This window comes from Cynocephalus volans, chromosome 3 (assembly GCF_027409185.1).
Source record: "Cynocephalus volans isolate mCynVol1 chromosome 3, mCynVol1.pri, whole genome shotgun sequence".
In the NCBI taxonomy this organism is placed as follows: domain Eukaryota; kingdom Metazoa; phylum Chordata; class Mammalia; order Dermoptera; family Cynocephalidae; genus Cynocephalus; species Cynocephalus volans.
The window spans coordinates 34,748,423-34,775,826 of record NC_084462.1 but is presented as its reverse complement, the minus strand read 5'-3'; the positions used below and the strand labels follow the sequence as shown (position 1 = coordinate 34,775,826).

Below are 27,404 nucleotides of genomic sequence, written 5' to 3'. Positions count from 1 at the left end.
AGTTTGAGGAAGGAACAGAGTAAATTCATGTGACTTTTCTGTGCCTCAGTTTCCTCATCTTAAGATGCAGATGGTAGTATCTGTGTAAGAGAGCAGTTGAGTGCAAATTGCTGCATAAAGTAAGGTTGAGTGCAAAATTGCTGAGGTCTGATTAGTTAGCTCAGCTGGTTAGAGTTTGGTGCTAATAACACCAAGGTGTAGGGTTTGATACCTGTACCCACCAGCTACCAAAAAACAAAAAGTGTCTGGCCCGTAGTGCCACATAATTATTAGCTATTATCATGCTGGTTTCAATTCCCCATATTCAGCCAGAACCCCAGCAGTATTTTTCAATTTGTCCTTTTTTTTTTTTTTTTTTTTTTTTTACTTTTGGCAGCTGGCCAGTAGGGGTATCTGAACCCTTGAAATTGGTGTTATCACCATGCTCTCCTGCGTGAGCTAATTGGCCAGCTGCCCCTCAAGTTCTCTTACTGACTTAACTGTTTACTCCAGCTCTTGTCCCTGAATGTTAGATAATTTTACCACTTTTCGGGAAAAATTGATTTATAACTCCTCTGTTCAATTTTAGCATCTATAAGTTCTTAAATATTCAGAAGCATCTCATAATTTCTCCTCCACTAGTTTCTGTCCTTGTTCCAATTGCACCTGTCTCCCTTGCCTTGTGAGTCAGAACACTTAAGTAGACATAAGATGCTGCTTTAAAAATGTTAGTGGTCTCGTATTCCTCCTCAGCTGGGTCAACCATGGCGGCCATGAAAATGCTGAACCCCAAGGCCGAGGTGGCCCGCACCCAGGTGGCGCTGGCGGTCAACATCAGTGTGGCGCCGGGGCTGCAGGATGTGCTGAGGACCAACCTGGGGCCCAAGGGCACCATGAAGATGCTTGTTTCTGGTGCTGGAGACATCAGCTTACCAAAGACAGCAACATGGTCCTGCACAAAATGCAAATTCATCATCGAACAGCCTTCTTAATAGCAAAAGTAGCAACAGCCCAGGATGACATAACTGGTGATGGTACTACTTCCAATGTCCTTATCATTGGAGAGCTGCTGAAATAGGTGGATCTCTACATTTCAGAAGATCTTCATCCCAGAATAATCACTGAAGGATTTGAAGCTGCAAAAGAATAAGCCCTTCAATTTTTGGAACAAGTCAAAGTAAGCAGAGAGATGGACAGAGAAACCCTTTATAGATGTGGCCAGAACATCTCTTCGTACTAAAGTTCATGCTGAACTTGCAGATGTCTTAACAGAGGCTGTAGTGGACTCCATTTTGGCCATTAAAAAACAAGATGAACCTATTAACCTTTTCATGATTGAGATCATGGAAATGAAATATGAATCTGAAACTGATATAAGCTTAATCAGAGGGCTTGTTTTAGACTGTGGGGCATGGTATCCTCACATGAAGAAAAGAGTAGAAGATGCTTACATCCTCACGTGTAATGTGTCATTAGAATATGAAAAAACAGAAGTGAATTCTAGCTTTTTCTACAAGAGTGCAGAAGAGAGAGAAAAACTAGTAAAAGCTGAAAGAAAATTCATTGAAGATAGAGTTAAAAAATAATAGAACTGAAAAAGAAAGTCTGTGGTGATTTGGATAAAGGATTTGTTATTAATCAAAAAGGAATTGACCCTCTTTCCTTAGATGCTCTCGCAAAGGAAGGTGTAGTAGCTCTGTGCAGAGCTAAAAGGAGAAATATGGAGAGGCTGACTCTTACTTGTGGTGGGGTAGCTCTAAATTCTTTTGATGACCTAAATCCTAATTCTTTGGGACACACAGGACTTGTCTATGAGTATACATAGGGAGAAGAGACGTTCACCTTTATTGAGAAATGTAACAATCCTTGCTCTGTCACATTCTTAATCAAAGGACCAAATAAGCACACACTCACTCAAATGAAAGACACAATAAGAGATGGCTTGAGGGCTGTCAAAAATGCTATTGATGATAGCTGTGTGATTCCAGGTGCTGGGGCAGTGGAAGTGGCAATGGCAGAAGCCCTGATTAAACATAAGCCCAGTGTGAAGGGGAGGGCCCAACTGGGAGTCCAAGCATTTGCTGATGTATTGCTCATTATTCCCAAGGTGTGGCTACTTTTAACAGTGAATTTTCTAGACTGTGCTAAACCATTTTGATAATGTAGGTTTGTTCATAATGAGGATTTCTGATAAACGAGTTTGATCATCCTAATGTATTTGGTTCCTCTTAGGAGGCTTGAATATCCGAAGGTTCAGATGGCAAGAGATAACTTTTAAGAAGATTTGCAGCATAAGGGTTATACTTGAGTACAAGCTTGCTTTTTGTTTTTGTTTTAAATAGACGAATATAGTCTATTTTGTACTCATTTGGAGGTATAGTTTTAAATTAATTGAAAATACTGTTCATTTATTGTAGACTTCACCATCAATGCTTAGATCCTTTCTTTTCAAGCATTAAATATGTTTACCGTAGGTTCTTGCTCAGAACTCTGGTTTTGACCTTCAGGAAACATTAGTTAAAATTCAAGCAGAACATTCAGAATCAGGTCATCTTGTGGGTGTGGACTTGAACACAGGTGAGTCAATAGTAGCAGCAGAAGTAGGCATATGGGATAACAACTGTGTAAAGAAATAGCTTTTTCACTCCTGCACTGTGATAGCCACCAACATTCTCCTGATTGATGAGATCATGCGAGCCAGAATGTCTTCAAAGGTTGATTTGAAGCTTCTCTTGTATCATAGGAATCTTGAAGACTCTACAGAGTGATCCTAAGGAATACAACTGTGGAATTTTTGTCCAAGCTTCAAATGATTTTCAAAGGAATTTTCTTTTCCCTTAAGAAAAAAGGAGAGAATACTGGCACTTACTCAAAATCTGAAGTTTTGAAAATATAATTACAGTATTTTTAAAACTGCACTGAGCATATACACAAAAAGCAGGTCCTTTTTGCCCAGTGAACAGGATGTTTTGCTTTTGCGCAATGACATAAAATTACGTTAGATAAGCCTGTTATCTATCTTGTTATTAAAAATATTCCTTGAAAAACAAAAAAATAAATAAAATAAAAAAATAAAAATGTTAGTGGTATAACAATTTGTGAATATGAAGCATACTCTAATCTTCCATTTAACTAAATTTTTGTGGGTGTGCTTTTGCTGAGACAGTAAAAGAAAGCTGGTTTTTGTCACCTTTCACAGTGATGGAGACACAAAAGATTACTTAGAGCGCATGTATTCAGAGCAGTGAGAAGCCTGAAGGGACTGCACCAAGGGAAAACTGCTTCGAGAGAGGAGAGCCCAGGCTCAGCCCCAAGTCAGTTTTTGCTTCAGTTTTTATTGTAAAGACAAAAGTTTCAGAAGAAAAACAGATGGTTAATCAATCATAGTGAAAATATAAACAGACTGGCTGTGACAATCTTCATTAAAGCATGTGTAACTTAAAATAGTTTAAGCAATTTACCATCAAAAGGAGTCATAAAACTAAGCTATGTGACGTATACAAAAAGAAACAATGAGATAATCAGCAAAGTGCCTAACTCCCTAAGAAGCTCAAAGAAACAGCTTAGGGCGAGATGTGGAACATTCCCCAAGCAATAATTAATCTAACAGAATGTCCTTGAAGATTTTAACTTACATACTTTCCCATCATTTAGGTTTAGCTAAACTAAGAGCAACTGTCCCCAGAACAATCCCTGTTCTGCTTCAATTCTCATATGTATATCAAAGGCTTTAGTCCTGTGAAAGTTTTCTGATCTTTCTCAATCTTAGCATTTCTAGGTGTTTTCCTAAAGGGTTGGGCTTTGGTCCCCTATACTAGAGGCTTTGGCCTTCTATGCTAAGGACTTTGGTCCTCTAAAATACATGTGTGTTATTTCTATCTCATTAAAAACTTTTTAGTCAATATCTTCCACAGGTTTTTATTTGGGGGCCATATCTTTTCTTCCTATTAAGTTTATTATAAATTTTTTTTGATCTTCTGTGGAATATTGGAGAAATTTGACTAAATATAAGTTTTCTTTGCCTCCTCCAGGTTTTGTGGTCTTTGCAACACTTGTGGTCATTGTGTCTTTGATTTTAATCTTCGTGGTGGGACCTCGCCATGGACAGACAAACATTCTTGTGTACATAACAATCTGCTCTGTAATTGGAGCGTTTTCAGTCTCCTGTGTTAAGGGCCTGGGCATTGCTATCAAAGAGCTGTTTGCTGGAAAGCCTGTGCTGCGGCATCCCCTGGCCTGGATCCTGCTGCTGAGCCTCATCATCTGTGTGAGCACACAGATTAATTATCTAAATAGGGCCCTGGATATATTCAACACCTCCATCGTGACTCCAATATATTACGTATTCTTTACAACATCAGTTTTAACTTGTTCAGCTATTCTTTTTAAGGAGTGGCAAGATATGCCTGTTGACGATGTCATTGGTACTCTGAGTGGCTTCTTGACAATCATTGTGGGGATATTCTTATTGCATGCCTTTAAAGACGTCAGCTTTAGTCTAGCAAGTCTGCCTGTGTCTTTTCGAAAAGATGAAAAAGCAGTGAATGGCAGTCTCTCTGGTATGTACGAAGTTCTTAATAATAATGAAGAAGGCTTAACCTGTGGAATTGAACAGCACACTGGTGAAAACATCTCCCGAAGAAATGGAAACCTGACAACTTTTTAAGAAAGACGTAATTAAATGGTTAGTCTGTGATTTTGGTACAAAGTGAATTTGAATATCAGAATGTGTCTAAAAAAGCACTGTCCTCAAATAATGTTCTCTAAAGACAATCTTTTCTAAAGTTTCACTAATTTGGACCAAGAAATTACTTTTCTTATATTTAAACAGTGGTAACTTACAATTTGACCTCAGTATATGGCCAGTTTCTACTAACACTGTCTTATTGTGGAGGTACTTTACATTTTGATTCCTTCTCCAAAATCCAAATGCACTGACAGTTTTAAGTCTATAAAAATGCTTTATTTTTTCATTGGTGATGAAAGTCTGAAATACACATTTGTCATCCCTACTTCATCAATCCCTGATCATATAAGGCTTTTCGATTTTAAAAAAGAACAAAATTATCCAAGTACATTATTCTGTGATTTACCTTTCCTATAAAAATGACTCCTGTTTGATGAATTATTTTAATTTTGAAATGTTAGTTTAAAGGAATCCTAAATTATTATGAGAGAAACTCACAGATCAAAAAAGGGTAGGAAATCACACCAAGGAAATATTTCTCAGGCTGCAATTTGTCACCGTGAATCTGGTCTCCTGCGTGCATATGGCGGCCATCTGAGACAGCACCTTGCTGAGTCAGCGCATCCTGCATCTGCAGGGCCACTTTGCACCCTGGCTGGGTTTATGCTTTAGTTACTCTAATCCCATGATGCCTGGAACCTTGATTACCATTTTACATCAGTCCTTGTACCTTTCACTATATTTTCATAATGAGTTAAATTGTCATTTAGACCTTTTAACAACTCTGGGAAGTAAAATCAGAAGACGGGTTATTTCTTAAATTTAGCTCACGTTATAATAAAAAGACAAGTTGAAACAGATTTCTAAGTCTGAATGCTTAGAACGAACTTAAAATGCTTGTAAAATATGGTCTCTTCCTACCAGGTATTTTACTTAAGAGTTTGTTTGGGGCTGGCTGGTTAGTTCATCTGGTTAGAGTGTGGTGCTGATAACACCAAGGTCCAGGGTTCAGTGCCTGTACCACCGTCTGCAAAAAAAAGTGTTTGGACTTCTGTATATTTTGGTCTTTCAGAAAATATGGTGAAATGTTACACTTTCCTCTACGTAACTGAGACGGAAAAAAGAGAAAGAATTCACTCAAAGTACCATGAATGAGGCCTGGAGGGACTGCCACCCATCAGGGGAGCAGCCCCAATTCAAAATCAGCCTTTCTTTTTATTGACAAGACAAGGAAGTTTCACAAGGAAAGTCAGTTGATTCAGTTATCAAAGAAGGACATAAAAACAGGCTGTGTAAAACTTGTAATAACAAAGTGACATTCCAGAATGTAATTTGTAAAAAACTAGGTTAATTTACCAACAGCTTTGTCTTTAGTAAACATTTTCTTTTCCTCATACTTCCTATAGCAATTTCCTTAGCATATTTAAACAGCATTCAAGCAGTTCCCGTACCATATCTTAAGAACAATCAGTAGGTTAAATAGTCAATAGTCATTCAAGCCACAATCAAACCAGCAACCTAAAACAGTCAAAGTACACAATCCCATCCCTAAACAGTGATTAGAATTGATTAGATGGCTTTTGCCAAACTTATCTGTGGACTCTTGTCCCCCTACTCAAGAGCCTTTTGGCTCATTCATTCATTACCTAAAAATCCTATTCTGAGATCAAAGGAGAATCATTTCTAACCCACTACAACGAAAAAAATTTTTTATGGAAAATTTCAAACATGCAAAAAAGGTAGAATAGTGTAATGAAACCCCATCCAGGTTTAAAACCTATCCACTCAGCCATTGATTAACGTTTGAGAAAAAAGTATTGGCGAATTTCCACCTGGCTGGTAGGGAGAACATGGGCTTGGATGTCCCAGTCTGCTACTTCTGAGGTGACACAGGTGGGTCAGGGCTGAGCCACCACTGGGCCCACAAGACCCCATGTGATTCTAGGGCTGACATCTCATGCCACACTCGATTGACTTTGTCAGGGCAGAGTTGACTGTTGCCAAGTTTCATGGAGTAAATTCCCTTTTTTTCAACTATGTTTTATTATTGACCCTCTAAGGAGCCATTTTAGATATCATTTTTAACCATCTCCACCCACATCATTTTAATACCACAGATGTGCTAGATATCTGCTTACGTACTATATATCTGTGCTATGTACCCATTGGGGGGGTGATAGTACCCTGAGAATGTGTAGGTTAATGCTAATAAATTCTAATTACTTAATATTTTATAGCACTTGAAGTCATCTTGTACATAAGCACTACATTTTATTTGGTATATAATTAAGCCTTAAAAAAGTAATATAAACTAGTCAATTTTTCATTGTATGCCATACTTTACAGGGTGAGAACAAATACCACCTCTTAGTCTGTAGCAGAATGCTGGCTTCAGGGTTGTTAATTCACATTACTAAAAGCAACATTTTTAGGTAACTTTTATAAAATATAGTTGTTAAAATAAACTTCATGTAACTCAAGGTTAACAGTACAGCACAATAGTTCATGTGCTTTATTTCTGTGCTATGCATGGTGCTCCTAGACTTCGGTGTTGTTTCCAAAGGCATAAGGAAGGTACTCCTAATTTTTAATGGGAAAATGGCATCCATAGAAAAGTTTTAGGATTGCTGAAAATTGTGATACTTCAGATGTGAAATGACTGCCAGGTCAAGACATAAAGTGAATTCAGTTAATGTTGGTCTAGTATCTATCTGTATTGTTCAGTCACAACAGACAGGCATAGAATTTATTATCATCACTCAGGATTTTCAGAAACTTATATTCCTAATACTTTAAAATTTGGCTTTAGTTTCTCAATTCTTACCCATTTCCATGACTCCAGTAGTAGACTGGACTCTCATTTAGAGATCACATGGGCCAAATCCAGCCACATGAGACAGTTCACCAGCAGTTGGGAAGGAGAGCTGAGGCTGTTGAGATGAGGACTCAATCCTCAGTCCCTTCTTGCAGCACTCACTGTCCCAGGCCAGTCTACTTTTCTCAAACTACTGACCACCAGGTTATGGAAGCATGTAACAGAGGCACTGAGTGTCCATCACATCTAGAATGGAGCAGCCAGCATGGCTGTTGCCTTACCTTTCATCCCTGCAGAAACCTAAATGTAAAGCTACAAGTGTATGTATACTGCTGAGAAGAGCAGTGTTTTGAAAGGTGTCATGATCTTGTCCCACCTTGTAATCCTGGGGGTGACCCAGCCTCTGACCTGGGACCAGTCTGACCTCAGGTAGAGTACCTTGCCCGAGCCAGTGAGCACAAGGTTGTAGAAAATGAATGAACACAAATAGATTTCATTAGTTTTATTTCTGTAACCTTTAAATCATATCTCACAGATTAGATTTTGTCACAACTGGATTTAATGAAAGCAGAGGAATCAAGTTCACTATTTTCTGAAACAATGACATAAAGAAGGGACAGGAACACTGATTGATTTAGAAGAGATTGTTCATAAAAGACCATCAGAAAAATCCCTAAACAAAACCTAAATAGTTAATTATTAAATTTAATGGTAATTGGTAAAGGATTTTAATACAATTAACTGGTAGTAAGTTTCTTAAGGGATGAAGAATGTGCTCAGCAGCATTTTAGGACACAGCTACCTACGGGAACTTTCCATAGAATAACTGAAAATAATTCTGTAAGAACATGACAGCAACACCGCAGCCAATATTCTTAGACATCCTAACTAACAAAAGCGTATACAATTTTAGTCTAGAAAAATAAGTCAATTTTATAAAATTAAGCTTTTAGATCCAAAAAAACACCCCGTTTATCAGGTATAGAGATACGCAAAAAAATAGTCCCTAAAAATCTCACTAAACCATTTATGATGAGAAAAACATGACGTTAGTTTCTAAAGGCTGTGGGCAATGTGGTGCACCTTCAGCTACTGGCCAGGGACTGGTGGATGGGCGGCTGGAAGCAGCGCACATGCTCCACGGGCATGTTCTCCCCGTCACCTGACTTCAAGTACTTGTCCAGGATAGTGATGATCTCATCATTAAGAATCTGGAACTTGCGAATTCTCTCCACCATCTTCTTCAAAGGCTGCAACAGTTAAAATTAGGATATTTAACTATTAACACATGTACATTTATTCTTCATGTTTCAAAATGCCAAGATTTTCACATTTTCTCAGAAAAATTATAGCAAACTGTTTTGACATACCTATCAGCTCTTTAATGCAACTAGTAAAACAAAGAATAGATTTTGAATTTAAGCACATTTCTCTGTCAGTTTCATGCTTACTATAGTCACTCATTTTTACAACTTACAGGCCTATTCTTTCAACAGACAGCTATTAAACTGTGTGCTAAAAGCTGGGAGTATAAAGATGAAGATAATATGGTTGGTGGGGAAAGAGTAAACTAATGTATTACAAGTTTTATAAAAGCATTGCTGGTTCTGCCCGTGCAGGAGGTGAAGCGGAGCAGGGCTCCCTCAGGGGCAAATGCCAACAGCAGCAGTGAGGTGAGGAGGCAGCCTGGGCCAGAAGTAAGCTGGACTGTACTCGGAGAACCCTGGAGGCAGGACCCTCTAACTAGCACAACCAGAGATGAGCAGGAGCAAACACAAATCTTGAGAGGAAGACTATATAAAGTTGAATCAAGTAAGAGCCCAGTAATAAAAATCTTGTACATAAAGGAACATTTCAGATATTTAGATATAATACATGAAGTACGTAAAAAACTAAGAGATGGGAAAAATTTAGTTAAGATAATAAAATTATCAGTTACCACCAAGATTTGAAGAACCAAATTGAGCTTTAAAAAATAAGCTAATGATTTTTAAAAATAAAAGTTAACAGATTAGATATATCTGAAGAAAGTACTCTAGATATAACCCAGAGAGCCAAGAAAATGGAGGTGTAGGAGGCAGAACGGCTCCTCAGAGACATCCACGACCAATCCCTGGAACCTGTGAATATGTGACCTTACACAGCAAAAGAGACTTAGCAAATGTAGCTAAGGCTATGGACTTGAAGACTGGCCAGGTTGACTTGCTCTAATCATATGGGCAGAGAACTTCCTCTAGATGGATAGAGCCAGGAGAGATGTGGCAGAAGGGAACGTTGGAAAATCGCAAGCTGAGAAGGTTTGGTGCACTGCTGCAGAAGGGGCCACATGGACAGCCAGCAGGAAATGGGACCTCAGTCCTATGAATGCAAGGAACCTAAATGAGCCTGTAAGCAGATTCATCCCCAGAGCCTCCAGAGGGAATACTGCACCACTGAGATGTCAATTCTGGCTCTGTGAGTGCTATGGTTTGAACGTCCCCCCCAAAGCTCACGCTGGAACTTCATCCTCGATGTGTTATTTGAAAGGTGGGGTCTTTGAGAAGTGACTGGATTGTGAGAACTGTGCACTTATGAATGGATTAATCCATTTGTGGATTAATGGATTATGGTTTAATAGGTTATCTGGGAGTGGACTGGGGGCTTTATAAGGACAGGAAGAAGCATGTGGGAATGCACTCTTGCTCAGGCCTTGCCATGTGACACCCAGTGTCACTATGGGACTCTGTGGTGAGTCCCTACCAAGAAGGCCCTCACCAGGTGTGCTCTGTGGACCTTGGACTTCCCAGCCTCCCAAACCGTAAGAAAAAATTTGTTTCTTTATAAATTACCCAGTTGCAGGTATTCTGTTACAAGTGACAGAAGACTGACTAATAGCGTGAGTCTAAGCTTGGGCCATGTTGTTCCCAGACTTCTGACCCAGACTGTGAGGAAATAAATGGTGGTGTTTAAACTGCAGAGCCTGTGGTGATCTGTTATGGGAGCAAGAGAAAACAAATACAACAGGGCAAAGGATGTGCAAAGTAAAACAAGAAGGTCTAATATATGTCTAAATAAAGTCCAAAGAGAAGAAAATAGAATGGAAGAAAGGCTACAATATTTGAAAAGATAATGGCTGAGTATTTTCTAGAATTCAGCTACAAGGAATCCATAAAATGGCACAGACAAAAAGATCTTTAAAAGCACTAAAAAGCACACTTTGGCTTGTAGGAAGCCAGAACACTGGAATAGCATGCCAGTACTCTGAAAATGCAGATCCTATAAGGTAAGATATGAGGAGATCTAAGTACCTTGAAAAGAGAAGGAAAATGGAATTAGTATTTTATCTGCCAGGCTGCTTTACTTGCCAATTATATTTAGACTCATTTTGGGAATAAAAAAGAAAGCTCCAGTTGGTGGTACCTTTATGTACTAGGTGAAGAACATTCCCAGAAAAAACTTGTAATAAATATAGAGTATAATTTTGCGAAATGTCCGTATATGGTGAAAGACTTTTGTCCACATACCACATTTTTGATAATCTCATCTTTGCCATCGTGTTTCTGGACTTTAAGCAGATGGTAGCAGAAATCCAGCACCGCGAAGCGCCGCTGCTGCCCAAGAAGCACGATGATCATGCAGCCTGCCCAGTGGAGCCCGTCGCCAAAACACTGCCTGGAAACAAGAAGCAGTTAGTGGAGTGGTCAAACGACCACGCTCTCAAGGGTCTTTCTTGGCACCACATCCACACCATATATATCACTGCCCACAGCTGGGAGAGAATGCTGAGCAGTAGGTTTTTCCCTGTTTTTGGTAAATACCTTTTTTTGGTTCCTCTGCTATGGTGTTTCTTCACCTTTTTTAAGATCATAAACCCTCCCTGAAGAACAACTTTGCAGATCTCCCACCCAGAAAAATGCACACTCAACTTGCATACAGTTGCCACAGGCTCAGCGGCTCTCTGAACACTAGTTCTGAGTCATCTCTGTGGCATCAAGTAAGAAGTCCCTCTTAGGAAGCTTTAAACCAGCTCATTAAGTGTCCGGTCATTTCCAGAACAACCCACTTCCGCACCTGCCTCCCCCAGCAGCTACTCCACCTCACTGGAACTCTGTCCTATTTCAAAGTGTCAGGCTGAGCACACACTTACTCAACAGTGAACTCGTGGGTCCCCACGGGAATGCAGTAAACAAACTGCATGGCACTCCACAGCCTGTGAAACTCAACACACTCATCCACATGCATGACCCCATTGCTGGGCAGGGGCCCACGCCAGATGGGGTCATCCAGGAAGGTCCGGATCCTCTTCAGGATGACTTCAAACATGGATAGGCCACAGCAGAGCCGCTCCTTCGTCAGCAAGTCCCCTTCTCTTGCGATTGCAATTTGCTGCAGAAAGGACAAGAGTGCTGAAACCAAACTATTCCAGTTCTGTTTATAACTTGGGGGAAAACTCTTAGCTTGCAGAAGAGGATTTCTAGAAGCAAGCATCAACAAAACAAGCACGTCAGCAATCGTGTCTTACGAGATTAAATATATTCTACGGTCAAGGGGAATTTTTGAGCACAGCTGTTCTTAACCAGGAGTGATTTTGCCTCCAGGAGACATTTGGCAATGTCCAGAGACATTTTTAGTTGTCACGAGTTGGAGTGGGTCTACTGTCATCTAGTGGGTGGAGGCCAGGGAGGCTGCTAAACATCCTACAATGCACAGGACAGCGCCCCCCGCCTCTTCCCCCCCCCCCCCCCCACCGCGTTATCTGGTTCCAAATAGCACAGTGCCAAGGCTGAGAAATCTGACTCAGCACAAGGTGATGGGGACGTAGCACTTTACCCTGGTCTTAATTCCTTCTGCTCTTAAAAATCTATGAAAAAGGCTTTGTCATGAAGAGATGGACAAGGACAACAAACAAGTGACATTTACTGTGTGTGTCTTAACGTGCCAAGTGGTGTGCTAAGCCCTTTCCGTGTACTGGCTTGTTTAAACTTCACGACCATCCCTGAAGCAGTCCTGTCACAAACCCCAATTTAGACACTGAGGCCCATTCGACCACACGATGCCTTTGGGCCTAGGTCCCAGCCCCACCATGTGGCCTGCAGTGGCTGCAGCTGTCACAGCACAGTTTACCTGAGGTGTCCCCAATCTCTCAATCAGAGGGACAAGGTGCAGTGGCCCATACTTGGATTCTAGTCTTTTCATTTTGGCATCAAGTCTCTCCCCCTCTGAAGTGGAAAAAATATTTTATTATATTCTCCTTTGTATGAAAATATGATTGCAAGTTTAATTTTGTTTTAAAAAATGAAAATTTTGTGAGTTAACTAACATTATGTATGTAGAGTCTCTTTATAATTCTTTTACAGAACTGGCTCATTTGGTATTTTAATTCAAACTGATGGAATTTATGTTATTGAAAATTCCAAACATAACCTAAAGCAGAGAATAGTGTGATGAACCCATCATTTGCTGCAACAGTGATCAAACTCTGGGTCACTCGTTTCATACACACCCAACCCCCCGCTCCCATGCTATTTTGAAGCAAATCCAAGACATCATATTGGTCATAGATGTCATCCATAAATCTGTTTCAGCCATAAATATCTCAGTTCTTCAGTATTCACTTAACTAGATTATGTCCACTCTTCCAGTTATGACTGAACAGGCCCTGAGCTCACAGCACGGCCTTGAGCTGTCCTGCTACACCAAGTATACACCACACTGCAAAGCAGATTCTGGACTCCCCAGCCAGAGACAAACAGGCTCACCTTTCACATGGACTCGCGGCAAGATGTTCTGGAAAGGGGCTGCATGCAACAAGTCACACACCTCCTCTAAAGACTAGAGCAGAGAAAGAAAAGGTCACCTAAGGAGTGTATCTCACAACTGGAAACCTGGTGCTGAAAACAAGTGTAAAATATTGCAAAATAAATACTCTAAGCAGCCTGTCAAAAAAACTCTGTGTCTGTGCTGTCCACTACTGCAGCCACCAGCCACGTGTGGCTATTAAGTACGTGAAATGTGGCTAGTGCACCTGAGGAACTGAGTTTTTAATTTTAGTTACTTTTAATTAAGTATAGACATGGGTAAAAACGAGCATTGAATGTGGGCTCTATTTTCCCAGATTAGCCAGTTTGGCAGCCCTCTCCCCCTCTTCCCTGCTGCTTTGCCACCAGCCTCTTAAGAAGAACGAGAGATTATGACAAGACCTGCTGCACTGACGGAAGGAAGTGTGTGTTCTCTGCAAATGGTGCGGGAGGCAGAAGGAACCAGGGAGCATTGCCCTGCTACAAGTGTCAAGCTCTCCCCGCTGAGTCCAGGACAAATGGTGAGCTGCCGCTCTGAACCTGTCTTGTATTGAAAACTCCGTTACAGAGGTAATAAAACCCCACACCAGGCCCATTCTCCATGATGATGCACATGTAGAGAGAAAGTACCTTCCACACCACAGAGGTGTAGAACTCCTAAAACCCACCACATACCCAGAGATGGTCAAGAACAGAGGAAATGCTGTTCATCTTCACACTGTGAAGCTCTGAGGCCACAGGGAAGGGCCTCGCGGGTCGCGGTGCATTCACCAGCCCACGGCAGTGGAGATGGAAAGGAGCCACCGCTGCCTCCTATTCTACAGCAACCCTGAAATCTTAGAATTCCACAGGAACGATGCAAGCAATTAAAGAAAGAAACAGTTATTGGAACGTCAAGATGTATACTGACTAATAAGATTTTACCCCCTTAGGATCCCCCCAGAGATGACGGCAACACTAAGACCAAGAGGAAGAAGAGAAGACCTTTCTGTACTCATCAGCAAGTGTCCCATTGTCACTTAACACAAACTTGGTGCTAGCAGTCAGTCAGCTGCATCTGCCCCACCAGGACGCTCCAAAAGGAGGCTAACCACGCCACACCTATCTTCCACTCCTGAGGCCAGCGCCCGCACAGCAGTGCTGAGTTCCTCATGAAGATCTGCATGCAGAGCCAGCTCTGGGCCAGTGCACAGAGGAGGGCCTGCTTCCGTGGGGCTCCTGCTCTAGGTTACGCAGGTGAAGGGGGTGGGGCAGGAAGGATCAGATGGTGACTGCACACTGTGCAAACCCGAAAAAGAGGGTGAATTCAGGGGAGTACCAAGCAGCTATGAGAAGGATGAGGAATGCCCCTACATTCCAATGTGGCGTCATCTCCAGGGTATGCTCGCTGTGCAGTGACAAAACACAAAGCAGGGAGGCGATGGGCCCACCTGGGCCAACAGAGGGCAGGAGGGTGGGGCCCAGTGGGACGAGGGGACTGACCTGAGTGGCCAGGCCAACATGTGGAGGGCGGGATGGGGGGCCAGACTCTGGCTCTGCAGGGCCGTCCCCTTGGCCGCCAATGATGCATCCATGTGCTGCTGCAACGAGCTCAAATTTTTGCCCCCAAACCAAACCAGAAAGACAGTGAAAATGGTAGTAAAACCCAGTATTAAAAACAAATGTGCGGGCTGAGCCCGTGGCGCACTCGGGAGAGTGCGGCGCTGGGAGCGCGGTGTGCTCCCGCTGAGGGTTCGGATCCTATATAGGTATGGCCGGTGCACTCACTGGCTGAGTGCCGGTCACGAAAAAGATACACACACTCACAAAAAATAACAAATGTGCAATCTAAAGCTATTCTAAAACAAAAAGCTTATTAAACACACACACACAAGCTACCAGAATTTTCAGGTTGGGTTTAAGGAGCAGGATTTAAAACACAAAATGAAACAATCCTTCAGGAGGCTAGAAGATGGATTTACCCAATGTACAAGTTTAGAATAAGATCAACAATTTTGGTTCTAAGATAAAACCGTGAGCTGTAGGGAAGCACAGGTTGGAGGAACAGCTGCACAACCCCCATGGGGGTAAAGGGCCAGGAAGCGCTGCACCCGCCATGTCACTGCTTAGGCAGCAGGGTGGCCAGGCTGTGACCTTGTTACGCTGTCCCCAACACAGCACAGGGTGCATACAGCTATTTAAGTTAAAATCAGTTCCTCAGTCACACCAAGCCACACTTCAGGTGCCTGGCAGCCTCGGGTGTGGACCCCTCCCTTGCTGCAGAGCTCTCCTGGGCAGCAGTGCTTTGCACCTTGCACGTGCATCACATCTGTCAGTTTAGAGGTTGCAAATATCACAGAATAAAACATTTTATGATGTTCACACAGAAAAACACTCTTGAGACACACTACATTTTGGTCTTCAATTGTAGGAAACAAATTTAGATTAAAGTCTGAATAGTCATGAAAAAACGGTGCTCTACAACACCACCCCTCCCCACACCCCACTAAAGAACTGCCAATAAAGAAAGCCTTCTCTGTCACCAGCAGGGGCAGCTGCGCACTCACCAGGCTCTGCTCGATGAGCAGGCAGAAGAGGACTGCATTGCCCACCTCCCGCAGGTTCTGGAAGCACACTGTCTTCAGCTCCGCGTACTCAACAATGTCCTTCAGCTGGTGGTGGAAGAACTCCAGGATGCCTGTGGGGCAGACAGAAGTCAGAGGCAGGGTTGGGGGAGGTTGGAGAGGCCAGAGCCCTAGCAGCGGGGGTCCACAGCCAAGAACACCCGCTTTCCTGACACTGCCACTGTGTCCGGCTGTGGGGAGGGCTGCAGCGTCCCATCCCCGACATCTTCCCTGCAACGGTGGTTTGTTCACCACCTGGGCATGTCCTCCCCAGGCCCCGCAGCCTGAGCCTCAGCACCAACACCTCTTCCTCAGTCAACCTCATATCTTCAAGAAGGCCGTGACGACAGGAAATATCACCACATTGCAGAATAAAGGAGAAAGACCATATTGTCATCTCCAGCTGAGGCAGACAAAGTATTTAATAAAATGCGATATCCCTTCATAGGCACAGAAGGGAACAAGCATGATCTGATAAAGGGCCTCTACAAACCCTGCAGCTGACATCATGCTCAGTAAGGAATCCTGCACACTTTCTCCCCAAGTTCCAGAGCAGGGCGGGTGTGTCCTGGACAATGTAATAGGGCACAAAAAGACTGGAAAGAGAGCCAGCCTTCCCTAGCTTGATATGTGGATTCAGCGCTAACCCAGCTGAAAATTGACATGCGGACTCCAGAATGTGTGTGGTCATGCAGACCTGGAGTAGCCAAAACTACCCTGAGAAGAACCAAGTATGGGATTCGATCCAGCCACCTGTGAGATGGCCCTCTGTGCACTGCAGCCCACACCCCCCACTCTCCCCACACCAGCGGCTCATCTCCCATTGTACAGTGAGCTCAGACCCCTCAAGGAAGGGACGCCCCTTACTGTGCTATCCCCCAACACGCGTGAGGGAGCGCCGCCAGCAACAGCCCCTGCATGAAGCCTTGCCTATGATGGATCTGGCCTAAAGGGCTTCCTCTTCAATGCTTAAAATTCCCATCTCTAGTCAGGATGTAGGCATTAGTGTTACTACCCCAACATTACTCATGTACCTTCTGACAGCAAATTCAAATGAGATTCTCCTAAACAAGGGCCCCTGCACGGCTGCTGTTTCCCTTCTCCATGGACTGCCCACGAGGACGGTCCCGTTGGTTACCATGTGTGAGCTCAAGTCACTTAACAAGACAAGGCTGGTGTTCAACTGCCCAGCTTTCAAAAAAATATTTGCAGATAAGAGACAAAATGCAATTTTGTTAAGTGACAAATTTGTTGTCCAATTTTATCACAACATAATACTTTTCAACATCATTAAGTCTAGTTATTTGGACAGCCCAAAACCAGACTGTGGCAAGCCCTGTGGGCCTGGACCCTGAAGGGCACATCTGCTCACAGGTCCTGCTGGATAGGCTTGAGCAGGAGGAGGGTCAGGACCAGTGCCCCTCATGGGCTTGCACCTGAGGCGTTGTCCCCCTTCAGCCTAGAGGGCAGCAGCACTGGTGGTCACACCACTGCCCCACGCTGGCAGTGATTTTCTTGTAGGAGAGCTCCAGCACCTCTCAGGTGCCTCATCTGTGAATGTGGCCCCAATACCTTCCTACAGACCTGCCTCCCAGCTCTGCTGTCAACAGTCAGGCTCTGGTTGGGGCTCTCCTACCTCCTCCCACCCGGGGAAGGCAACCTTAGCCTTCTCAATAATTTCTGACTTGATTTCCCTTACTGTGGTCGAGGGGCCCTAGAGGAGTGCTCTTGCGCCTGGCCACGAGGCACCGTGCTCACCAGGAGAGCCATACTCATGCCGGGGCAGGCGGCAGATCTTGGGCATCACCTCCATCAGCGTCTTCACGTACTGTAGGATTGTACCTTGCAGCTGTGGGAGAGACAGGCTGCGCTCGCCACTGGCCTCCACTCTCCGGAAGGCTGTGGCTGGCGAACGTTCTGAAAATGAGGCTGTTAGCAAAACGCACGGCGATAACCAGGACTGCAGAATCACTTTGGCTGGGAATGAAATCCCATCACGGAAAGCAACCTTCACTAGGTGTCTTTACATGCCTGACTAAACTCATGTTCTAAAACACAACCTCCCTCTCAAGACGCAAGTGGACTGAGGTGTGACCAGGAGAAGGGCAGGAGAGCTCAGGTGGCCAGGTACTGCCCACGCAGATGCACTGTCAACACCATGCGCACTGGTAGCTCCACAATGGCAGTTCCCCCAGGACGGGCTCTCATTCCTCTGGTGGACTGCGTGCAGCCTTAAGGCTGGACCATGTCTCCTTCATGTTTAGTGTGGCAAGGCCAGGAATGCTAATACCTGCCAGGTTACCAAGTGCTTTGGGGCAGAGTCCTAGGGGGTCCTGGAAGGGTCTGGGAGGGTCATGGGGTTACGGCTGTGCCAAACCACCAAACTCTTCTATATTCTAACTTATTTCTGATCCTGTGCTACATAATTGTAGCTTTATCAGCTTCTTAGAATTCTATTGGCCTTTGCTTTGCTTTGCAGTCATGAACTTCATGATCAGATCATCTTCCCTTGATGGATTGCGGCTGTAATCAGGTGGCCGCGAATTCAGTTTCAAGGTTTCTCCTGGCTAGTGTGTGAATCACAGAAAAGATATGAACATCTATACTTGGCAATAAAGAAACTTAAAGAACTGAGCTCGATTACAGAAAGAATATTAAAATAATAAAAAAAGATGAAAGTCTTTAAAAAGTTCTCAGAAAACTAAATCCATTACAGCCTACAAATGGTACCATCCTACCCTTCCCTTTTCAAAAACTCAGTGACTTCCAAAGGCTTCTATGCACATGGTAGTACAAGCACAACCTCTGACCTCAACCTGGTGTCAGATACACATGCATCTGAACCCTTTAGTTACATTACTTAACCCCTAGTATCCAGAAACAGGACACATACCACCCAACTTACACATGCAAATCACCCCTACCACGCTCACTTTGACGTAATGGGAGCCTCTGCACAGTGGTGGCGCACAGACCCACTGGCGCCCCATGGCCTCGCATCTGGGCCTCTACCTCTCTGCAGCCCTCTGCCCCAATAAACCCCTCAGAGCCTCCACAGACTCCCAGCTCTGCGTGGCCAATAATTTCTAGTACATTCCCAACACAGATGTTTCCTTGAAATCCACGTTTTAAGAAAACTTGTACTTCATAAACAGAAACGGGAGTCTTCACAGAATTGCCCCTTCCCAGACACTCGCCAGCCAGAGAAAGCAGGCTGAGACAAGTGTGTTTCTATCACGACCTCCTGGCTCCTGTTTTGTCCTCCATCTCCAGGGCACTGTGTTCTCCTATAAGTCTTGGGCGACAGCAGTGGTCCTTTACAAGGCAGGGGGGGGGACTACTTCTGCACATAAAAAGAGCAATATTTTCTTATATGGAAGGCAATATTTTGGTAATTCAAAACTCCTGTGAGTCAGTTAAAATAACATGGATCCATTCTCTTGAATCAGGACGGATGGGGAGAACTCAAACTACATATGGTCAGGTGTCTGAAGCTAAACTGAATCTACTCATCTGTTAAGAATCTCAGTCCAGATGGAGAGAGAAGACTCCCTGACTTGCTCTACCTCAGTGAGTCCACACCGTGTGAAGGAGGCCCGTCGGGAGGAACCTACCAGGCTCTTGACGACTTTCAGCAGCTCCTCCATAACCACGGCAATTCCCTGGTAGCCAAGCAGCCGGCAAATGACTTGAAAGTGTGGAGGCCCCACAAAGTTCCGGTAGCTGCCATAAATGCTGGAGTAAGCCAGGTTCAAAGCCTGGGGAACAAGGAACAGAGCTTTCAACATGGTCCCTGTGCACACATGTGGACGAAGAATCAGTGCACGAAGACGCACTCAACAGACACAACACTTTCAAATGAAGGGATCCAGGGAGTTTACTTATGAAATATACTGCCCTTGCTGGTATGTAAGTCTTCAACCTGTTGCGAAAGGCAAACTTCTCATAAGGCAGTGGGAGCTGCCTTCTCAGGGATGTACACGGTGCCCCAAGAGAGCAGCCCCTGCAAGTGGGAGGTGGTCGGGGTGGTTCCTGTAGAGGACACCATCAAGCTCCTGAAGGACATGGGTGCAGATGGCAGGGAGACCCCCAATGTAAATACTCAATGCTATAAATCTCCCTCTCTGCACTTCTCAAGTGCATCCCACAAATTTTGTTATATTTGCACTTCATTCAGTTCACTGTATTATTTAATTTCTCTTGAGACTTCTTTGACCCGTGGAATTTTTTTTTTTTTTTTTTTTTTTGTCTTTTTCGTGACCGGCACTCAGCCAGTGAGTGCACTGGCCATTCCGATATAGGATCTGAACCCGCAGCCGGAGCATCGCTGCGCTCCGAGCGCCGCATTCTCCCGAGTGTACCACGGGCTCGGCCCTGACCCGTGGAATATTTAGAAGTGTATTATTTCCAAGCTTTTAGAGATCTTCTTGTCATCTTTTTATTATTCATTTCTAGTTTGAGTTCACTGTGGTCAGAGAACATACTCTGTGAGACTGCAATTCTTTTAATTTTGTTGAGGTTTGTTTTATGGCCCAGGATATGGTCTACCTTGGTGAATATTTCACGGGCACTAGAAAAGAATCTGTGTTCTGCTGTGTGGGGTGGAGTTATTCTATGCAAGACAATTAAATTCTATTGGTTGATGGTGGTGCTCAGTTCTTCTCTATTGTTGCTGATTTTCTGTCTACTTGTTCTATTCATTACTGAGAGAAGGGAGTGTTGACGTCCCAAGCTATCACTGTGGGTTGTTCGTTTTTCCTTCCGCTTCTATCAGTTTTTGCTTCATGTACAGCAGCACTGTGTTTGGTGCATAAATACTTAGGATTGCTATGTTTTCCTGGTGCTTTGACTCTTTTATCATTATGTGATGTCTCTGGTAACATTCTTAACTCTGAAGTCTATTTTATCTTATATTAATATAGTCACTCCTGCCTTCTTCTGATTGCTATTGGCATGGTATATCTTTTTCCATTCTTTAACTTTCAATCTACCTGTATCATCAATATAAAGTTTCTTGTAGCATATAGTTGAGTCATGTTCTTTAATCCATCCTGCCAAGCTCTGTATTTTATTTTTATTTATTTATTTATTTATTTTTTGTGACCGCGCTCAGCCAGTGAGCAAACTGGCCGTCCCTATATAGGATCCGAACCCGCGGCAGGAGCGCTGCTGCGCTCCCAGTGCCGCACTCTCCTGAGTGAGCCACGGGGTCGGCCCCAAGCTCTGTATTTTAACTGTATTTAGACTACTTATACTTAATATGTTAACAAATAATGTAATTTTTGATATTTTGGGGGTTATGCCTACTATTTTCTTCTTTGTTTTCTATCTGTTCCCTGTTTTTCATCCCTCAGTTTCATTCTTTCTATTTTCTTATGGGTCACTTAAACATTTTTTAGAATTCCGTTTTGATTTACCTGTAGCATTTTGACTGTACCTCTTCGTATAGATTTTTTTTTTTAGTGGATGCTCTAAGTATTACATATATACATATCTTATCAGTCTACTGTAATCAACATTTTACTACTTTGAGTGAAGTGTACCAACACTGCATCCATTTAGGTCCCTTTATCATCCTTCCCTTTGTAATTGTCTTAAATATTTCCTATGCATACAAAGAGCCACATCAGGACTGCAAGGATTCTGAGAGAGTGCAAGGAAGAGTCAGCATGGCATGCCTGGTTGTTCAGCTCTCACGTGTCTTCAGGAGAGCCTGTCCTTGGAATGTTCCCTATGTTATGAATTGATAAGGTTGTTTTCTATACCTGGGACACCTGACCGTACTGTACAAGCTTGTCTAGGTCATTTGTGCAAATAGAATTATTTATGGCCAACACCTCCTTTCCTTCTGGGGGTTCTGGAGTTTCAGAAACCACGGCCAGTCACACAGGTGGTATGTGTCTATGTGTCAGCCCCAGGTTCACTTGGCTTCTTTTCCCTAGGCAGAAACGCTTCGCACATCCCATGTGTCTCCTGTGAGGGAGAGCTTTGGAAGCCTGTGCTGGGTTCCATCTAGACTCCATCTGCTGCACCTGTTTCCTTACCAATCCTGCTTTGTACCCTTTTGCTGTGATAAACCGTATCCATAAATACAACTGACTTTAAATCCTGTGAGTTGTTCTAGCGAATCACCAGATATGTGAGTGGTTAGGGCCCCCCAAACAGAGTCTGAGTCTAAACTGATTATAAAATGGTACACTGAGGCTGGCCAGTTAGCTCAGTTGGTTAGAGCACAGTGTTATAACAGCAAGGTCAAGGGTTCAGATCCCTGTACTGGCCAGTCACCAAAATACAAACAAAAAACTACACTGACCAAATTGGACACATTAAAGAATTGAAGCCCTGCCAAGTGCCTGTCCTGTGCCCAAGCCCTGCAACCCTCTCAGACTGGAAAGACTCCGCAGAGCATCAGCTCAGACACACTCCTTCCTCCCAACTCCACCACTGTGCTCTGGCTGCTGGAATTCTGTGTAACATTTTTGCTTGATAACAGGTTCAATGCTCAAAAAGAAAAACATGAGAATCATTAGTGAACTCTAATGACCTCATGTCACAGAAGGTGCTGCTCAACGAATACACGGTCCCTGACCACACCACTGCCTGGCTTCCCTGTGCATGAGGCTCACTCCAGAGACAACCCGTCTCAGAGACAGCACGATGAGGGTAACAAAAAGCAGACATGACTTAACTACTCAGAGGGAGGAGAGGAGGGCAAAGCTACAAGTACCACATTGTAAAATAGTTAAACTCAGAGGAGGGAAGCACTCCGGATGCCTGGCCTCAGAGCTCAGCTCAAAAAAGACTGTGCTGCCCAGGCCTGATGCAGAGACTGCGGCCCTGTCCAGCAACTGAGCAGGTGGGTGGCACCCCCCAGAGACGGCTCCAGACTCACTTGTGGTGCAGCTCGGGTTCTCTAACTTCCATGATGTTCCTGTAAACTTCACGTAAATCAGGAAAATGATAGGAAAAAGATACCAGTAATGTGTTCAAGGGCGTTCTGCTCAGAGCAGGCATTCTGTAAGTGGCGACATTACCAGGAACCAAAAGTATAACATTGTCATTAATGGGTCGCTCCTCTAAGTTGACCTTATTCCTGTAAGACGCTAGCCCTAGCTCATGATTCATAAGAAAGAACTAGTGGAGTTTTTGAATTGGATTCCTGTGTATTCCCTAATCACATAGCTACAAACACTATAAATTACGCTGCAGCAGAATAAAGAGTATCTGACACGTGCAAGTGCTTGCAGGTGATGCTATCTGTTTTGAATACTCTCTGTAACCCTGACATCATAATGTTTGGCATTCTGCCTTTTTGTGGGAAGCATCCTCAAAAAAGTATCATATATTATATATGATATAAACAGTCAATATCACTGTCACTTGTATAACAGCCCAAACAATCTAACAACTATAAAATACTGGTTTAGGTCATAAGAACAAAAGTTACACAAACATAATTTCTCAGACTGAGGCTGAAATCTGTTACAGTGAGGTGCAAGTTCAGTCACAAACGGTTGCACTAAAAAAATCAAATTCAAGTATTCTACTCTTTCTGTCCCCTCAAAACGGCACCGGCTTTGTGGATTCCTTAAAGTGGGCACACTCCTGTGGGGGCATCAGCAAGGTGCCGACCAGCACAGAAAGGGCTTGGGTGCTCTCTGATTGTGGGAAGTTGCAAGGACTGCCTCAAGGCAAATGCAGACTCTAGAACCCTCCAGAACTGTAGGATCACATCTGCCTCTTACTGGGAACAGACACAAAGCTGCCTCCCTGTGTTCCTGGGAAAGACCCTGGAAAATGAAAACATGTCTCCTGAGCCTTCAGCTCCACAACAGACAGCACTTGGCCAGCAAGAATGGACCCACAGTGCAGTCTCAGGACCCTTCCTCAAAAGCCAACTCCGACGAACCCTCTCCCACGATCAGTCCGTGCAAACCACAGGAGGAGCACGCCGCCCAGGCAGTCCACAGGAGGAGCACGCCGCCCAGGCAGTCCACAGGAGGAGCACGCCGCCCAGGCAGTCCACAGGAGGAGCACGCCGCCCAGGCAGTCCACAGGAGGAGCACGCCGCCCAGGCAAACCACAGGAGGAGCACGCCGCCCAGGCAGCCCGCACGTGTAGGCGGCCTGGCACTCCTCCAAGGCCCAGCTCCCCTTCTTCTAAGGCCATCCTCTCCAACAAACTCTGGGTGGGGAGGAGCCGCAGAGCAGACGAGGGAAGAAGAGCCTCACTGCCTGGCCTCCTTCCGTAACTCTTTTCTCTTTATCAGGGTGTAACAAACGCTTATTCTGTGGTCATGTCTGAAAGGGATTAAAAATTTCAGAGCCAAGCCAAGTCCATAGCAAATCTTTTAGTGCATAGAGGCCCAAGAAATTTTTACCTTCCTTGTCAAACTTTCTAGTCCTGTCTTCAAAAATGACACAAAATTCCTTTTTGTTCTAAAGGGGTAAAACGCTACATTTTAATTTCAGAAAAGGGGCATTAGAGCACTTGTTCTAATCCTTTTTTAAAACATCCTTTTGATTTGGGTATAACTGATTACAGCATGAAAGTCAACTTCCAGTCTGTCCTGGGAAGAACGTGTGAGTTACCTGTTGAGAGGTTTCAGGAGAGGAACAGCCTCCCAGCACCTGGACCGTGCAGCCTGCCCACATGTGCACGCCCCTCCTGCCCACGGAGGAGAGGCCGCTCACTGCGCTCTCGGCACCTGGCTACTGCCCGGATGCTCTCCCGGGTCGCCAACGCAGACACATGAAGCCCAGACTTGGGGTGGCCCCAGCCCATCACGAAGCCCTGTGTGTCCACGCTCAGTTACTTGCCATCGGGTAGTGGCAAGGACAGTACCACGCGGAGCAGCGTCTTGCAGGCAGCACCTGTGGCCAGTCTCGGGAGTGGGGGCTGTGCCTGTCTCAACCTTCCCTAAGTGTCAGCGCCCGGCCTCCCGTGTGTCAATGCGGCTTCCAGTCTCAACACTTCCCTTCTCCCCGGAGAGCAAGGCCCCTCCCAGCCTTTAATCTTGGGTGTGTAGAAGGGAGAGCCCACTACCTTCAAACATCAGCATGTCACGGAGTAACTGAATTGCACTATGTTTTTAACTGCCATCACAGAGGTGCAAAAAAATATATTATCCTCTAAAAAACTAAAGAGAACTTAATTTCTCATCATCTTTACAGCATCACCCTCCATCCCTGAATCCTGAACAGGAGTCTCACATCCCCTTCCTCACATCCCTGCCCACAGTTCACAGACATTGAAAGAGGCCCCCTCTCCTGCTCGGGGACACCCTGATGGTGCTGAAAACACCACCCCCACCATTCATTCTTTCTGAGGGGTGGCTCTCCAGAGCCAAAGCCCTGATTTGGGGTGTCTATCCCCTTCCAGGATGCAAACGTGCCCACCATGGCCAAGGTCAAGCCGCTGCCTTGTAGGGAGAGGAAGGAAGGTACCAGGAGGACTGAAAGGAGAGGGTTAGAAATATCTTTCTACTTCTCAGACCCAGCTGGGCCTTATAAAGTGTGCAGTTGTGTGCGGTGGGGGTGGCAGGCCCAGCCTCTCCTGTGCTTGTCTGCAGAACCCCAGCTCGCCTCCATGCTCCCACGTCCACCGCTGCTGACAGCCTCACTCCACAGCTGGTGCGAGAGCACGGAAAAGGCTTCTCTGGGGTGCACAGAGCACGGGGATGGGGGCATCCGAGCTGTGGGGAAGTTTCTGTTCCAACCCTGCCCTGTGTCCTACCCAAGCCAGTGCCACCTGTCCCACCCCAGGGGTCTCCTGGGAAGCAGCAAGGGTTTCCATTTCTCATTCCCATCTCTGGACAGCTGCCACTGGGGACCCCTCCACAGGTGAGACATCAGAGGTGGAGACCTCCAACCCAAGGCTGAGGGGCTGGGGCTTGAAGCCCACCGCACAGTGGAACACGACCCTGCCCTGTGTGTCCTCAGCCTTCTACTCCCTCCAGCCCCTCCCTGCCGTGCTGGCCATGCTGGCTGGGCCACCAAACCGACAGGAGTGCATCTGCACCTGTGGGCCCCGCCGATCCACAGCCCCCTCAGGTGTGGGGCCCACGTGGCTGCTCTACAGAGCCTGAAGCCCCCATGCATTCACCGAGAACTCAGCCCCTGCATCAAGGCCGGAGACACCCAGGAACACAGCAGGTACTAGGTAGACACTACTGAGCAAGCCTGAAAACCATGACTACAGCTTGACAATCACTACAAAAAATACATCCACCTGTGTCACTTAATATTAAAACAAATGAAGCTCAGTCCCGGAATACAGCTCCCAGGACAATGAGGTCTGGCCCTCATTACCCCTGGTTGTCATCACAAGGCTTCAAACAGCTGCCAAAACCCTATGGGGGCTGCACAGTCCTCCAAGTCCCCAGTTCCCCGCCTGAGCCAGCATGAGCGCATCCCCCTTCTCCCAGCCTTGTACATGCACAGCTGGCAAAGCAGCCATCCGCTCATGACCACATGCTTAAAGGAAGGGCCACATTCACCCTGAGATGCCTGGCTCTAGGCAATGGGACAGACAACGTCCGATGATCACCCCGGGAGACCTGGCTTTGCACCTATTTCCTCAGGTGCTCGGCTTCCTGCAGGTGGGAACATGTAAATCTTGAAGCATTGTGGACAACCTGCCCCCAGGACCACAGGGTTCAGGGACACTCCACCAGCCACCCTGAGGACAATTCCTCTAGGGTAGTTCTTACTGCTGTAATTCTTCTTCTTCAATTACTGTTGAGCCTCGATACCTGCTTATTTATTTATTATACTTTTGTGAAGTGTCTGCTTATTTCATCTGTCTCTTTTTTACTACAGAGCATTGATCTTTTTTATATTGGATCATAAAAGTGCGTTAAATACTAAGAATACAAGCCCTTAATAGTACTGATACTTGCTGCAAATCCAGACACTCCCACGTGGACACTGTTATCTCACCAGACACAGGTGTGCTGGGGAGCCCGTCCTTGCCATGCGCATGCCTGACTTTGCCACTTCTAAATGTCAACTCTTCTCTGTACCTGCCTTTGGGGTGTCGCACCTGGCTAGTCCCCCCACCCCCAGCCAACACCCTGCGTGTCTCAGGTGAGCTCCTGGGCCTCTGCTTCATCAACGTGAATCTCTCAATAGTCTCACTTATTTTAGTGTCAGGAATGAGGCTAGGCCTACCCTGACACCTACCACATGGCCAGAGTTGTCCCAACATCATGTACGAGCTAATTCCAGATCAGGGTTTTTTTGGGTGGGTTGGTTAGTTTCTGTTTTAAATTATTGCTATTTTTCAGGAAGATGCTAATGGAAGGGAAAAAATAACATTTCATACATAGCATGATACATTTAAGTCATTGCAACTGAACTAATTTAAATTAAACTTCAAAAGATGCTTCATTATAACTTAAAAATCTTAATACAAACACAAAACAACCTACCTTGGATCCATGCAAATACTGGGGTTGTGCATTAGGCTGTTTATCTCTTTGAAATTCCTGAGAAAATGGTAATACTGTCCGAACAAACCTAAACAAGAAAAATTAAAGAAAA

General features: G+C 44.7%; 2 protein-coding genes and 1 pseudogene across 5 annotated transcripts in view; 2 read left to right on the top strand and 1 right to left on the bottom strand.

Moving 5' to 3' along the window:
• The window catches only part of NIPA2 (NIPA magnesium transporter 2), a 40,518-nt gene extending 30,129 nt beyond the window's left edge, over positions 1-10,389 (top strand). For 2 of the 3 annotated variants that reach the window (XM_063090701.1, XM_063090699.1), the window contains one exon: positions 4,011-6,893. In XM_063090701.1, the coding sequence (XP_062946771.1) occupies positions 4,011-4,645 (635 nt within the window). In that variant the 3' untranslated portion in view covers positions 4,646-6,893. Of the gene's footprint in view, positions 1-4,010; positions 6,894-9,100 lie in introns of those variants that run through there. The other variant, XM_063090700.1, reaches the window with a different exon arrangement.
• On the top strand, positions 921-2,225 carry LOC134373175 (T-complex protein 1 subunit zeta-like; annotated as a pseudogene).
• The window catches only part of CYFIP1 (cytoplasmic FMR1 interacting protein 1), a 100,416-nt gene continuing 80,188 nt past the window's right edge, over positions 7,177-27,404 (bottom strand). For both annotated transcript variants that reach the window (XM_063090697.1, XM_063090698.1), the window contains exons 23-31: positions 27,293-27,380; positions 19,476-19,619; positions 17,620-17,710; positions 15,805-15,935; positions 13,220-13,292; positions 12,585-12,679; positions 11,608-11,846; positions 10,985-11,132; positions 7,177-8,731 (exon numbers count right to left, since the gene is read on the bottom strand). In XM_063090697.1, coding sequence (XP_062946767.1) covers positions 8,567-8,731; positions 10,985-11,132; positions 11,608-11,846; positions 12,585-12,679; positions 13,220-13,292; positions 15,805-15,935; positions 17,620-17,710; positions 19,476-19,619; positions 27,293-27,380 — 1,174 coding nt within the window. In that variant the 3' untranslated portion in view covers positions 7,177-8,566. The remainder of the gene's footprint in view (positions 8,732-10,984; positions 11,133-11,607; positions 11,847-12,584; positions 12,680-13,219; positions 13,293-15,804; positions 15,936-17,619; positions 17,711-19,475; positions 19,620-27,292; positions 27,381-27,404) is intronic.